General features: G+C 42.7%; 1 protein-coding gene across 1 annotated transcript; it reads right to left on the bottom strand.

Annotated features, from left to right (window-relative positions):
- Positions 1 to 2,930: 2,930 nt before the first annotated feature.
- On the bottom strand, positions 2,931 to 12,341 carry DENR (density regulated re-initiation and release factor). Its single transcript, XM_079763122.1, has 8 exons — positions 12,213 to 12,341; positions 11,360 to 11,474; positions 9,188 to 9,207; positions 8,409 to 8,493; positions 7,462 to 7,545; positions 4,642 to 4,758; positions 3,342 to 3,481; positions 2,931 to 3,237 (listed from the first exon to the last, which is right to left on the bottom strand). The coding sequence occupies exons 2-8, from the start codon at positions 11,463 to 11,465 to the stop codon at positions 3,193 to 3,195; spliced, it is 597 nt and encodes a 198-aa protein (XP_079619248.1). The 5' UTR covers positions 11,466 to 11,474; positions 12,213 to 12,341; the 3' UTR covers positions 2,931 to 3,192.
- Positions 12,342 to 16,153: the final 3,812 nt, after the last annotated feature.

The raw sequence follows: 16,153 nt of genomic DNA, 5'->3' as shown, positions 1-16,153 counted from the left end.
AGGTGTTTCCTCCGCCCCCGGAGAAAGTCGCTGTGCGCAGCGTCACCTTAGAAACGCCATAGCGCGTCTGCCCAGAGCGGTGGGGGTGGGGGTGGGGTGGGGGGAAAGCCCAGAGCCCATGAGTCCCGCGCCCTCGGCCCAGCCGGCCCAAGCGCGCCCCCAAACCGCCTGCCAGGAGGACCTCGCGCGCCCGCCGCGCCTATGGTCTCGCCAAGGGGGAGGCCGCCCCGGCTCTCGCGATACCTCGGTAGCCGCGCGACTGGATGCAGGAAGCTGGCTCCCGCCGGACCACGTGCGGACGCCGCTCTCACGACGTTTCTTGCTTCCAAATCCGGGCCTGGGACTCAAGAATGGTTAATCTGAGAATACGCGGTCCGCAAAACCGGTTAATAAAGGACGCAAAATAAAGGCCGTTTCTGTCCGCATCACCCCGGGTTATGACATTTGAGTTGCTCTCCTAGTTCCCTCTGGCCCCACTGACGGGGAGCTTTTTAGCTGCTGTGTGAGCTGGCACTAACAGTATCCAGCATTCAAACGAATACACGGATGGAGGCAGACACCAGCCCTGGTAGGTAATAGTTGTAGGCCAGCCCAGCAGACAGCTCTAAACTAAGACTCGCAGTTAAAAAGAAAAAATTGTTTGGACTCTGGATGTAGCTCTTGAATAGCAATGAGAATCTTTCAACTTTATCATGACAAAATTTACCACATTCTGGGTTAAACCTAAACTTTTTCACGTGTTGTTTCATAGTCCTCCCTTCTTCCCCCTTTTACTCTTCATGTTATATAGGAAATGAACTGAAAAAAATAATACCTATCCCTGATAAATAATACATTTTTTAAATTTTATTTTATTGTTTAAAGTATTACATATAGTAGTATATATATCACCCCCCCCCCATAGACCTTCCCCCAGCCTCCCCTACCCCCTATCACATTAAATAATACATTTAATGCCTGGTCACCCACCTGCTACTGCTTAACCCATAGGCTGGCATTGCTGCCAAGACAAATCACCAAACAGTCTTATAGTAACTTTACTTTTTGATTGTGAATTAGCAAAACATGCCATTGTGTTTATAAGATCTGAAATGGAAAAACAAAACTAGTTTGCTTTCAAGCTTCACTGATCTGGGTGACACTTGCCTCCATAGGATAGGCTCATGTTTAGGAGAACCAAGACAATGTCTTAGAATTTAAAATCAAGAAAGAAAATTCTGACAAGTTATTAAAAATAGCCTATCCAGCCCTGGTCAGTGTGGCTCAGTTGGCTGAGCATCGTTCATGCACCAAAAGGTCACCAGTTCAATTCCCAGTCAGGGCACATGCCTGGGTTTCCAGCTCAATCCCCAGTAGGGATTGAGCAGGAAGCAGCTGATGGAGGTCTCTCTCTCACCCTCTCTCTCTCAAATCAATACATACATATTTTTTTAAATATTATATATCAAAACTGTATTTGCATTTGAAGTTGCCAGCTAATCATGACAAATCTCTTACACATATTATGAGATAGGCTGTTTAAGGGTTAGTATTCTTTTTGCTAAAAATACTAGACTGTGAAAACATTCCATAAAACACACATAAAAAGAATGTATGGATTAAAGTCATGCCTTGTTATATTTCATTTTAATCAGAGATTAAACTATACTCTGTTTTAAATTTCAGTCAAAGAAACACAATTCACACATGTTATACACAAGGACAATTTTAATCCTGCATTTTCCTGCAGTAACATCCACTGCTGGCTATATATGGATTGAAACTGCATTTGCCAAGAACTATGAACATTAAGAATCTTTACATGAAGTCACATGTGTTATATAGGCATATAGACATCTTCCAGCACCAACAGCATACATAACACATACCACATAGTCTCGATGGATAAATTTGCTCCATCAGATAATAATCTTATTTAGTAAAATTCAGTTAATGCAGAATTTCTTTTTTTTAAATTTACATCTTTACTACACATTCTAAGATTTTAATTATTTATAAAAACATTCAAGATTGTAATTTGCATGGCAATAAACAATAGGTTCTAAATTTATTAAAGGAATCTGTAGCAATTAAAATACCACCAGTCTTTTCAACTTGTAGCACCTGGCTTAAGACCTTTATAAAAACAAAAGTTTAAATTTGTTTAGTGCAGTCATTATAATGGTCAGTTTCTCTTGTGAGAAAAACATGTTTCAGTTGCTATTTCCCAGACAATATATTGAACACGGGTTTCTAATATCTGCAACTGGTTAGCAGAATTTTACACTCAGACAGCCAGAACATGAACTCCCAGCCTCTATAAACAGCCTTCCCTCAAAACGATGACAGTGTATAAAACGGATTTGGGGTCTGCCCCCTACTTAACATTATTAAACATGTTTCCAAGTATTCTTCTTGGAAAATATTTTAAAATATAGGTGTAATAGTCTACTATATGATGCACCATTTCTTTAACCACCTCCCAATTGTTCATTTATATAATTTGCAATTTTTTTGATAGTAGGAGTAACACCTTGATGAACATAAGACATACCTTTAGGATAATGCAAAGAAGTGGTTTATTGGGTCAAACAGTGCAGATGGTTTTAAGGCTTGTCATATACTTGATCAATAATATTCAGAATAGCTTGAACAACTCCAGCCAACAGTATGTTTACGGGCCCACAAAGTGGACTTGGTTGGTAACAATGAAGCCCATTCAACCACAAATCTATTAGATACTCAGGCATCTCGGAACTAACACACGGAAGAAGCAAGGAGATAATTATGCCTGAAGCCCAATTACAATTCTTTAAAACGTCACTCAGCTTTAAACCAGATTAAATCACGACCATTTGGAAAATGATACACAAAATAAACTTCCCACAAAAAGTCTACAGTGTTTTTCCAAAAATAAAAAGTTTAAAAGACAGAAAGAGAAAAGTCAGGACCAAGTGACCAAAAATTTTTATTTGACTAAATTCTATTTCATGCATAAGCATGACAGTCTCCCCTGCTTACCAGACTTTGGCAATAAAAAACAAAACAAAAAAAACACATAAGCAGCCTTGTACAGAACAGTGACAATGCCAAGGGCGAGGGCAGTCCACAGTTTTACTGCAGGATAAATATTTTTTTTTCCCAAAAGGCCTCTCCCCCTTTGGCCATATCAACTCTCAGTTCAGACCATTAAATACAGACAAATTTTCAAAATCACTTCTTCACTTCTCCAAGATCTTCAATGCTATCATCATCCACCTATAAAACACAAATTACATCTCATGAGTTGTGATAGAAAGTAACATGAAAGCAACCTGCCTTAATAACCTATTTCTACAGATGTGTATGGTCCATATACTCACCTCTGGCCATTTTTCCTGAATGACATCAATGATGTCGTCTGTAAAGTCTCCCTGAATGATGATCTCATCCTCCCCTGTCACTGAGGCACCACAGGAGAATTTTTGAGCAAAAAATCTTTGTGCTTCTTTAAGATCAATTTCTGTTATTTTAAGAAAAGAAACAGCAAGACTATAATCAGAATTGTGTGTCAAGGACATTTTTCCATTTTGAAATTTAATCTGCATTTTAAATTCATAAAACAGATTGCATTCATGGGTTTCATATTCCTTTCAGAGCAATAATTACTATCACAGGCAGTGGTCTTAATTCAACAATTCAAGGCAAACATACAGCCTCAGTACATAAAAATACCATCACCCATAATATTCATGACTTGTATAGTAAAATCAAAATAAATCCAGGGCCCTAGCTGGTTTGGCTCAGTGGATAGAGTATAGGCCTGCAGACCAAAGGGTCCCGGGTTCAATTCCAGTCAAGGGCATGTACCTTGGTTGCAGGCTCCTCCCCAGCCAGGGCCCTGGTCGGGGCACGTGCAGAAGGCAACCAATCGATGTGTTTCTCCCACATCGATATTTCTCTCTGTCTTTCCCCTTCTCTAAAAAAAGCAATGGAAAAATATACTTGGGTGAGGATTTAAAAAATAATAATAAACAAACAAATAAATAAATCCAGGAACACATGAATTCCATTACATATACACTTCTGAGTACAATGAAGTTCTTTTGTTTATCCCTTTCTTTATTCTTCTGTATCTCTTTTTAAAAAAGAAAAAAAATAATTTACAGCAGAGAAATAAACCTAATATTTGTAATATGGTCCAGTGATTGTTTTCCAAGCTGTGTTGTCACACGAAGGGACCTTGATTTGCAATTTCACCCCAGTTTCACTATTCATTCAAGGCCTCCACGCAGGACCTTCTGCCACCACCACCTTCCCTCACCCTCTACTGTCATTCCCAGAGGTGACGAGTCATTTTGCAACCCTCTGCCACCAAGCTGCAGGGCCAAAGGAGCAGCACGCACTGGTGGGTGTCAAAAGGAACCCTATCTTGCCCTCTTCATTCTACATAAAATGTGCCCATGCAGGAATTCTGGAGAGGAAAAAGTTAAACCAGTTCTCTCTGCAGAAGACATTAAAATGTCTTCCAAATTTGATTTTGAAACTATAGTAACAAATGCAGAATCTTATTCTGTATCTTCTTAGCAAAAACAGACACATGAAATTTTTGATTCCAGATTTTTAGAAAGAGAAATATATAGAGAGTTCACATGCTTTAAACACACTTAAGATTAAACTCACCAAAAGTTGCAAGGCCACACACTCTTGTTACATATTTCTTCTTTGCTCTGGGAATTTTGGCTATCGTAACCTTTTGTGGTACGGTCTTCTTTTTTTGTTTTATTTGACCCCTTCCACCTTTATTTATTAAGGAAGAGCTTAGCATTAGTTGTTTCACTTTTAACATAGAGAATACTGTCTTTAAAGTTAACTTTCAAAAGGTACCAAATTTTATTTCTACAGTTGCTTGTTCTAATACAAAATTAATGAACACGTGCATGCGTGTTCATTAAACAGATATTTAAGTAATATGTGCCAAGTACTGAACTAAGGACACAAAATGAACAGAACACAGCTCCTTCAAGGATTCTCAGTCTAGTCAAGTGCAACAAGAAAAGTTAAATCTTGCCCAGCCAGAATGGCTTAGTGGTTGAGCGTCGACCTATGAACCAGGAGGTCATAGTTCAATTCCAGGTCAGGGCACATGCCTGGGTTTTGGGCTCGATCCCCAGTGTGGGGCATGCAGGAGGCAGCCAATCAATGATCTCTCTAATCACTGATGTTTCTCTCTCTCCCTCTCCCTTCCTCTCAGAAATCAATAAAAATATATAAAAAAAAAAAGAAATGTTAAATCTTGAATACAAATGGTCTTATATTTAGAATGTATAAAGAAATTCTCTAAGTCAAAAAAAAAAAAGAAATGTTAAATCTTTACAGCAACCTGCTATCCTATATAATAAAAGGCTAATATGCAAATTGTCCCCTCAGGAGTTCAACAGACCAGGTGTTAGACCAACTGGGAGTTCGACCGCTTGCTATGACATGCGCTGACCACCAGGGGCGGCATGGAATGAAGGCCCAGCCAGCGGCCAGCAGATGAGGGAAGAAAGGCCCCAGCCTGCAGCCAGCAGCCAGCAGCCAGCAGCCAGCAGCCGGGGGAAGGAAGGCCTGATCAGCCCTGATCGCTGGCCAGGCCTAGGGACCCTACCCATGCATGAACTTCGTGCACCAGCCTCTAGTATACTATATCTAAAGGCCCGATGCACGAAACTAATGCAAGAATAGGCTTTCCTTCCCCCGGCTGCTGGCACCGGCTTCCCTCTGGCATCCGGGACCCAGGCTTCCCTCCAGCCACCAGCTTCGTCCAGAAGATCGTCCAGGAGGATGTCCGGTCTAATTAGCATATTACGCTTTTATTATTATAGATAGGATCCATAAATACGACACTACCACAGCTTTGAAGAAGAGTGGCTTACCCTGCTTCTGAAGGACAGAATAGGTTTCCTAGTGGAAGTGGCATCTAAGCTCTTGCAGAATAAGGAATTGTCCAGGCTGGAGAGGTTTAAGAAAGGACATTCCAGGAAAAGGAACGAGTTCAGAGATAAGAAAAGGCATTATACATGAGAACTACACCTGCTTATGAAGGACACTTATGGATATGCAGTAGATAAAGCCAGAAAAGCAAAAAATTCTGTATCAGTCATTAAAGGAACAGTACATCAAGCTTGTAATTTGATTTTACATTGAAGAAGGAGATAAGCCACTGAATGTGGAGTGAGATGACCAGATTTATGTTTTGTCAAGATCACCCTACAGTGTGGAGGGTGGGTCTGTGAAGAGTTAGGTGGATTGAGAGGCCACGGAAATTAATCAAAATCTAAACCAAAGCAATGGCAATAGCAATGGCCACTAGGCACAGGATAAAGACAATAAGAGGGAAAAGTAACAAAATTTAGAACTGACTAAAGGGACAAAACGAGAGAACCTAAGATGGGTCTCGGATTTCTGGCTCAGATGACTGGATAAACTGCTGTCATTAACCAAAATAGGGGAAACAAAAAACACAGATTTGGGACTTAGAAAGTTTACTTTGGAAATGCTGCATCTGAGGCGCCTATGGCACCACGCACATTCCCTGTGTAGAGACATGGGCCAGGACCAGAGATACAGACTGGAGACTTCTAAGTGTCTAAGTTACGAACGTCAAAGAATCACCCTAGGAGAACATGCAGAATGAAAGGTCAGAGGGCAGAAGACAGAATCCAGAGGAACACCAACTTCTGAGGAACAGAAGGGAGAAGAGAAGTCTGCACAGAAGATCGAGGAAGAGTGACAGGATGAAAGAGCACGTCACAGAAACCAAGGAAGTACAGCACTTCAAGAAGGGAGTCCTCAAATGCTCTTATCATTAGTTAGCAACTACCGAGCCTTTGGTGACCCTTATTAGAAGGTTTCAGTGGCGTGAAAGTTAGGTTAGGACAGACTGGGCAGTGAACAGTAAGCGAATGGCTAAGAATGGAAGCAGGGGGATAAGGCAAAGAAAGACATGGGCTCTGGAAATTTTTTGAAAAGATGCAAAGTCCTAAAAATATTTATAGGCTAATTTTAGTCACAGGAGAGAATATTTAAGGAAGAAGAAACAGGAGGGGACAGGATCCAGAGGAGACAGACAGGAATATCTTACATCAGTAAAAAAAGTTTCAACTGAATTGTCAGAAGTAATAAGAAAAAATTTATATAAATGTCCTCACTCTAATTAGAATACACAGATAGTTTAATAAGGCAACAAAGTTTTCACATCATCAACAAGTTGGCTGGTTGCTTTTTACATATGTATACGGCAAATAAAGCATGTTTTCTTAGGTCTAATTTGCTGATAAAGCAACAAATCATACCAGATCCAACCCCCCCTGAAAACATGATTCTGTACCCCTCTGAATGATATTCATGAATTACAATAGCATCCGGGTGTTACTGATGTTGGAAATGCTTTCATCACTGATTTCTACTGGCAGAGGGAAGGTAAGTTTGTGTCCATCAAATCATGGAGTTAGGTCTCACCTCTTTTTTGTTTTTTCTTCTCTTCTTCTTCTCCTGCTGGTCCTTGACCCTCACTAATTCCAGCTTCTTGTTTGGGTGAATTTTCTAGATGTAAAAACGAAAATTCAAAAGCATCACTTCCTACTAATGTAAAAAAATCACCTTTGAGCAACCCCATACAAAAATAAGCATCTTACCAACAATTGAGCGTGACTATTATTTTTGTTAATCCTCACCCGAGGATATTGTTTCCATTGATTTTTAGAGAAAGTAGAAGGGAGGGAAGGGGAAGGGGGGAAGAAACAGCCAAAAGAGAGAGAGAAAGAGAGAGAGAGGCATTGATGTGAGAGAAACACATCGATTGGTTACCTCTCGCATGGCCTGACCAGGACTGCAGCCCAGGTTCGTGCCCTTGACCAGGGATCAAACTCGAGACTCTTCAGTGCACAGTTTGATGCTCTAACCACTGACTCACATCAGCCAGGGTCTTTCCCCAATAATTATCTCCCTGTTCCCTGTTTATCACTACTTAGCATAATTATGTCATTTGTCTCATTTTACTTATTTGTCTCCCCTTCGAGAATATAATTTCCAAACACATCTTTTGTTTGCTGCTTTATCCTCAGCATTCAAAACAGGGTGTAGCATATACTTTGCTCACAAGAAATAATTTGTTAAATGACTTGAGTGAAAATATATTTGCCCCTAAATCATTTACTCTTCTTTATATAAAAAAAGGTGGTATTTTTAACATACATTGTCTCAGAGAGAGAAGACACATGAAGCAGTGTGTGATTTGACATAAGGAATTTTAACAAGAACTTAAGATAGTTTTAAAATTCATAGGCATAGGTTATAATTCTGTAATTATCCTACTAAAAGAAGACTTTTCGTATCTTTAAAATAATACCTTATGTGCATTTGTTTTGGGTATACAAGTTTTGATGAAAGAAAAAAAATGTTCATACCTACTGTAAGCTTTGCGAACTCATTTGGAAAATTCTTCTCTAACCACTGTCTACATTTAGCAACATCAGGCATATATTCACAGTACTGGGGGGGAAAAGAATAAACCGAGTTACAACAAAACATTTTCAATCAACCAATATATTTTCATTTAAAAGCATTCCCAGTACTTGCTACATAAAGAATGATAAAACTAACTACTCCCACCTGCCGTCTTATCCACAGGAAATCTATATTCAACCAGGAAACGCCCCATAAGCAATAAAAAATCAGAAATAAAAAGGAATTAGGCACTTCCTCACTGTAGTAATTATTTCTTCTCCATCAAACAGAAGGGCCATTAGACAGGGAACAGACAAAAACAAGTACATCTACTTCTTGCTCTGGGCACATGGGTGCCTCATTATTTTCATGGCTTGCCCACAGAGCCTGACTTAGAAGCTTATTAACAGAAATCTTACACATAATTCATGCTTTCCTCTGCTTGGATGTCAAATTTTGGCTTTAAAGTAACTCTTGTTTTATTAGCTGACTGACTATTCATGAATGCCATGCAAAAACCCAAACTGTATGGCCAACTGCAAAAGATGTACACATGAGACTCAAAATCTAAAGATAATTTGTAATTCCATAAAATTATTTTAAACCAAATTTGTCTATTAAAAGGTTGAAAATCTACTATTAAACGATAGAAAACGAAAAATCAGAAAAAAGTTCTCAAGATAGCTGTAAAATCAATGATCTCAAATGCAGAAGTTAAAAGAATTTTAAAAGAACTTACCTCTGTTGGTAATGAACACACTGGGGAAATGGAGAGAAAAAGATTAAAAAATGTAAATACATACACACATAGCACTCATCATAACTTTTATTTTAAATTTGGCAAAATGCCTCATTTGTACTTTTCCCTGTATTTTTTCTGTACTACTTTTCAAATGCTACCATCATGCTTGCTTTTTTGAGGCAAAGGCACATGGTTAATATCACACTTATAAACTTCAGGGGCACTTTGCTACCATTTCTTTGCAATATACTTTTCCCTTTCCCTATTACTAAAAATAATAAAATAAAGTCAATTTCCCTCTACAAATCACTTACTATTTGTAAAATAGCTTTTCAAGGCAAAAATCTCACAGTCACCTTCAAATGTCACATCACTAAGTGGAACAACCTGACATTATATAGGGATGATCTTATAATTATGCTATGTCAATCTGACCATGCTTTCTTTCTTGGTGGAACCTAAAATAATGGTACATCTTATAAAACATAGAAACCCAGATTTGATGAAACAGGATACAAAGAATAGCTCTGAACTACAGCAGTATACTTTTCTAATAATAATAATAGTTAGCAGTTATTGTAATACACTCTTGTCTTAGTTGCTGTACCAGAAGCTTGATACGAATCATCTGACTGATTTTACAGGCCTCAAGAAAGGAGCCTCTAGCCCTCAGTGAAGTTTGGTAACTTGCCCAAGGTCAGGTAGCTGGAGTCACGATGCAAACTCTGGGCCAGGACTCTAAAGTCAAACAATATAACCCAATAAGACGAGTATATAACAAAACTCAACCAACACTACAAAAAGTTCCCCTGCCTACTCTCTTAATGAGGTATTTTACACTAATTTTAAATTACTATCAAAGGTATTTTTAAGATGTTTTTATTGACGTCAGACAGAGGAAGGGAGAGGGAGACAGAGAAACATCAATGATGAGAGAGAATCATTGATTGGCTGCCTCCTGCACGCCCCCCACCGGGGATCGAGCCCGAAACCCTGACTGGGAATCGAACCATGATCTCCTGGTTCATAGGTTGACGCTCAACCACTGAGCCACACCGGCCAGGCACTATCAAAGATATTCAATAAAGGATGAGTTGATACAATGTTTTAACTCAGTAACATCGCCTCTCCTCCTACAGTAATTGAACTCCAGGTGAGGAGGTCTCTATTCCACTCATAGAATGTAGGTCCACGAAAACAAGGATCTTTTCTGACTTACTCCCTACGGAGTCCCCGCACCTAAAACATTGCCAGGCACATAATAACTGGTCAAAAATACTTGAAAAAAATTAGTATTTACTTCCCCTTTTACTGTCTTGTACCTTTAAAGTGTCCTGAAACTTTCCAAGATGCTAATAAAATTAGAGCATTTCCAATTCACAAATATTTCTGTATTGAAAATGAGGAAAAATATTCAAAGGGGGGGGGAATCCTGATTCAAGCTAACACATATGAATATATATATATGTTTTGTTGTTGTTGTTAATCCTCACCCGAGGATATTTTTTCATTGATTTTTAGGGAGAGTGGAAGAGAGAGGGAAAGACAGAAACATCGATCGATGTGAGAGAAACACAATAGATTGCCCCCTGCACGAGCCCCGACAAGGGCCCGGGCCGGGGAGGAGCCTGCTACCAAGGTACGTGCCCTTGACCGGAATCGAACCCGGGGACCCTTTGGTCTGCAGGCCGACATGCTCTATCCACTGAGCCAAACTGGCTAGGGCTATTTTTAATCAAACCAAGAACACTGTCCCAAGACTGTCCTTCCATACACATCACTGAAACCTCATCATCTTCGGCCCCTGACACCCTCCCTCTACTACACCTTATAATAGCACAAAGCGGTTCATGCCTCCAGGCGTGCACCCAGCTTTTTCTTCCCACTTCCTTGTCATTCCAAGAAGCCCTCTTTTAACAGCTAGACTAGCCAGTAACATGAGGCTGAGACAGTCTATTTGCATGTCTCTGTTCCAAATGGACTGTTAGCTTCGCCCAAGACACAAGTCCCACAGGTGCCCCCTCTCAAATGAAGGATTCACCCAATGACAAAGACCGACTGAAAAAGGGTGTCTGAAACCAAACGTGGGAAACGGTGATCACAAGGCATACAAACACAGTAAGCAAAAAAAAAAAAACACACAAAAAACAAACCCTGCCACACACTTGCCTCCACAGTAAAGGACCCGGAGCGGGTAATCTGCATCTAACTTGGTATTGCTCCTGGAGTCTCCTTTGCAATCATGCCCCCCGGATTCAGAAATGTCAGCAGCCATCTCACAAACCTGTAAGCAAGGAAAAAGAACACATCTGCACAACTGGACCAAGACCGGGTGTAGTCCTGCCTCTTCCCCCACCAGAAAGAACCCTAACCCCAAATCCTGTTTCATCTCTCTGTGGTCAAGTGAATGATATACAAGCTGCCATTAGGATTCACAAAATATGAGCAATTCCGGGCACACCATCTTTATCAGGTCTACAGGGAAGGAAGCAAGTGACTGGGGGGCAGAGGGCACTAGTAAAAGAGGAAATAATGGGGGAAAGAATGGGCAGGATAACTTCGGTAGAGACAGGGCAAAAGGTCCGGGGTCATTAGGAAGGGATGCAAACGGCAGCCATACAGGCCACAGAGCAGGTGGAAGGAAAGAACCTACGAAGAAGGGGTGGGTCCCCGGAGGTGCCCAGAGGGCAGGGTGTGGGGGCAGCTCCACGCCAAGGGAGTCAAGAGCGGGGATGGGAGTGGGAGGGGACGGGGAGCCCGGAGTCTTGGGAGAGAAAATGGGGCAAGAGAACCGAGAAGAGGCAGAAAGTAAGGAAACTGGGGTGACAAAGGCGGACCGGGTGGGAGGGCGGTGACCTGGAGCGAAGGGGCTAATCCCGGGGACACCTGAGGGGCCCATGTGGGCGGGGATGTGGAGACGCCCGGCCCGGCCCCTTCCGCCGGGCAGCAGCACCTTAGCTTTCCCCCACGCTCTCTACACGCGACTCTCCGAAGTGGGAAAAAATCACGAGGGATCGTTTACCCGGGCGGTCGTACAGCCGCCGACGCCTCCGCTCCCGCCACTACCGCCGGCTGAAACGACACATGCAACTCCTCTTCTCTGGCCCGGGCCACCCGAGAGCCCGTCTGCCGGCGCGGTCCCGCGAGACAATGAGCCTTTATCGCGAGACTCAGGCCGCCGCTGGGTGGCTGTCGCGAGAAGCCAAAGAGGCGGTGAGGAAGTGTGGAGCATGCGCGTTGCGTCCGGGGGCGGGGCCAAGCAGCGGAGGGCCTGACAACCAGTAGGGGGTGCTCGTGACCCGCGAGAGGGGTCGGGTGGCGGGCGGCCTGAGGGCGCGGGGGGAGGCCGATTGGAAACGTGCGTGGAAATCCGCAGTGACTCCCGGCGAAGGAGCCAGGAGGTTTTGCCCCGCAGCCTGGGATGCATCCTGGAGTCCTCACCTCGCGCCTGTTGGATAAGTCAATACTCCGCCAGGAGATTGCAGCTGGAAAAAGCGTTTTTTGTTACATTTCAACCCTGTTCCTTACATTGGCAGAATTATTTTTGAAAAAAGATGATGTCAGCGCTGTTTAAGTTTTCCTCATCGGCCACATTCTCACTACCCTCACGATTGTTTTCATCGCCTTCTTCTTGTTGACCCATCCTTGCGTGTGTCGTAAACTGGAATCAATCTCATCTCGGGCTTTCTCTGGGAATAACAACTACAACATTTGCAAGGCTATGAAGATAAGGGAAAGATTGGGACCAAAATGTGCTGTGTAGGGGGTGGAGGGGGTTCTTTTCTGGTTTGCTTTTCCCGCCAACTCATTCTCCTCCTTCCCTGCCAACTTCATTAGCCACGGTCATCATCACCCTTAAATGCTCTGCCCAGAACTTACTTTGTGTCGGGCAGGTGTGGCTCAGTGGTTCAGCATTGACCTATGGACCAGGAAGGTCACGATTATGGATTCCTGGGGGCACATGCCCAGGTTGTGGGCTCGATCCCCAGTGTGGGGCCGTGCAAGAGGCAGCCAATCAGTGATTCTCATCATTGATGTTTCTCTCTCTGTCTTTTAATATATGGATTTCAGATAGAAACATCAATGATGAGAGAGAATCATTGATTGGCTGCCTCCTGCACGTCCCCTACTGGGGATTGAGCCTGCAACCCGGGCATGTGCCCTTGATCGGAATCAAACCCGGGACCCTTCAGTCCGAAGGTCGATGCTCTATCCACTGAGCCAAACCAGCTAGTGCGATGTTTCTATCTCTTTCTCCCTCTCCCTTCCTCTCTGAAATCAATAATATATATATATATCTATTTAAAAACAAAACAACTTTGTGTGTCCATGAAGCCATCTGGCATAATAGTTTCCACCAGGGACCATGGCCTCCACTCTGACATCTTTCTTCAATAAAAGAGAAGTTTCCCCCTCATAAAAAGAGCTGGTTCTACATGACACCAGTGAAAGAAGATCTTGTTCCCAAGCATGTTTGGTTCCGATAATAATAGCTCCCAACAATAATAATAGCTTCCATTTATTGACACCCACTTCCCACTATGTGCCAAGAACCTGCTCTTTGGGGCATACAGAGTCCAGGGGGACTCATTCCACAAAACTTTCTCAGACTCCCACTATGCCCCAGGCACTGTGCTAGGCACTGGGGATACAGTGAGCAAGGGACAAAGTCTCTACTCTCACTAAATGGTCTTAGACGTGTTAGTTGGTTTAATCCTTACAAAAACCCCTTGATGCCCTGGCCCGTGTGGCGCAGTTGGTTGGAGCATCGTCCCCCATACACCAAAAGATTGTGGGTTCGATTCCCGGTCAGGGTGTGTACAGAAGGCAACTGATGGATGTTTCTCTCTCACATCGATGTTTCTTTCTCTCCCTCTCCCATCCCCTCTCTCTAAAATCAGTAAACATATTCTTGGGTGAGGATTACAAAAATAAATAAATAAAGCCTTGGCCTGTCTCCCTTCTTTCTGACTGGATCATGAACATATAGCCGGGAGGGAGTACCACAGCCATCCTGCAACAAGACAGGCTAGCCTGAGAAGAAAGGTACATGTTCCAAGGATTATGGACTGGGACATATAAATAGCCTGTGTCCCCGACAGCTCCTAACTGTCTGGCTTCTGAGGCTTCCTGTTGTGAAACACACACACACACACACACACACACACACACACACGCGCGCGCGCGCGCGCGCTATCTGGTTAAATGAACCGCAGGAGCGTTTTCGATTATACTACAGAATACATTTCTAAATGACACTTCCAGAAAGTCAGATTATTTCCTTTAAGACAAGAGTGAAATGTGCAAGCAACGCATGCCTGAAGGAAGGGGACAGCGGGGAGGCCTGGCCGCAGGATGATGGGGAAGTGATGTTGCAAGACCGGCCTGCCATTCAGAGGAAGCGGGCAAGAAGCGGCACTCCGACGCTTTCTGAGAAGCCCCCTCTCAAAGAAGACCTGTTTCCCTGGCTCCTTGGATTAGAGGTGACTCATTGCCACACGGACACCTTGTTATAACATCATCTATTTTCTCAAGAATCATAGGGCGGTTTTTCCCACCACTTTTGGGGATGGGTTGGCCCTTAGCCAGACATTTTCATTCATCTGGTTCTTTCTGGGAACCTTCAAGATGGTCACCTGCGGTGGAGTGGATATTTGTGGGTTGGCTTTTTAGCATCCACTCTCTGTAACAGGTCCATTTGGGTTTGGAAGAGTTCTCTCTCCCCCAGACTTTACCCATGTGTTCCAACTGGGCCTTCACATTGGGCCTGAACCGTGGGACCCAGGTCTAAGGCCATCAGCACGTGGTGTCATGCTGGTAACAGTGATTGATTGATTGATTGATTGATTGATTGATTGAAGTGTAGACCAATCAGAGTCAATCCCCGCACACTTTGAAGGAGCTTCCAGAGAAGAGGCCCTTTCCCATTGGATTTGAGCCTCAGGGATGCTGGCAGCCACCTTGCCACCATGCGGCCTGAGAACCAAGTCCACAAGGAGAGAAGAGCTGGGAGAGAGTGTTTGGCCCTTGATTCCGGCACATGTGAGCTCAGTTCTACCTCTGGATCTGTCAGATATAAAAGCTGACAAATTCCCACTTTTGTTTAAGCCAGTTTTAATTGGAACGTCACTTTCAAATTAGTCCTGATGGACACAGGGGTGGGGCAGCCCTTACAGAGGTTAATTAAGACCTGTTCTAGCCCTATTCTGGTTAATCTCTCTCACACTGATGTTTCTCCCTCTGTCTCTCCCTTCCCTTCCTCTCTCTCTCTCTCTCTCTCTCTCTCTCTCTCTCTCTCTCTCTCTCTCAAAAAAAATCAATGGGGAAAAAAATGTCTTTGGGTGAGGATTAACAAAAAAAGACCTATTCTAGCCCAATGTTTCCCATTTTCTCCATTATGACACACACAGTGGATATTATGCCCTCACAGAGCACAAAATCAGAAACAAATCTACAGTTTAATAAAACCACCAAATGACTGCAAAGATGTAAAATAACATAATAATGTATCATTTTCACATTTTCACAACTAATTGCAATACATATGTAAGTAGGTTGCTATGGACTATGGCAGGTTAAATGGGCTGTCATTTTGCCCTGGCTGGTGTGGCTCAGTTGGTTGAGCACCAACCCATGCACTAGGAGGTCACAGGCTCAATTCCCAGCAGGGGGAGTGCAGGAGGCAGGCAATGGATGTTTCCCTCTCTCTCTCTCTTCTTCCCTCTATAAAAAAAAGCAATAAAAAAAATTTTTTTAAAAAAAGGCTGTCATTTCATTCCTTCCTCTCCTACCCAAGATTTTGGAGTTCTTAGAACAAGGCCTGGCCTGGAGATAAACGTCATAGGGCTAACCTTCAATCTGTCTCATTTATTTGCATAAATAACATTTCAAACTCTAGTACTTTCATATTAGCAATAAAGTACCAGACACATACCATACATAAAACTGAAATCAACATACCCG

The sequence above is a fragment of the Cnephaeus nilssonii genome (genome assembly GCF_951640355.1).
Source record: "Cnephaeus nilssonii genome assembly, chromosome: 22".
NCBI classification, from domain to species: Eukaryota; Metazoa; Chordata; class Mammalia; order Chiroptera; family Vespertilionidae; genus Cnephaeus; species Cnephaeus nilssonii.
This window is presented reverse-complemented; position numbering and strand designations above follow the sequence as displayed.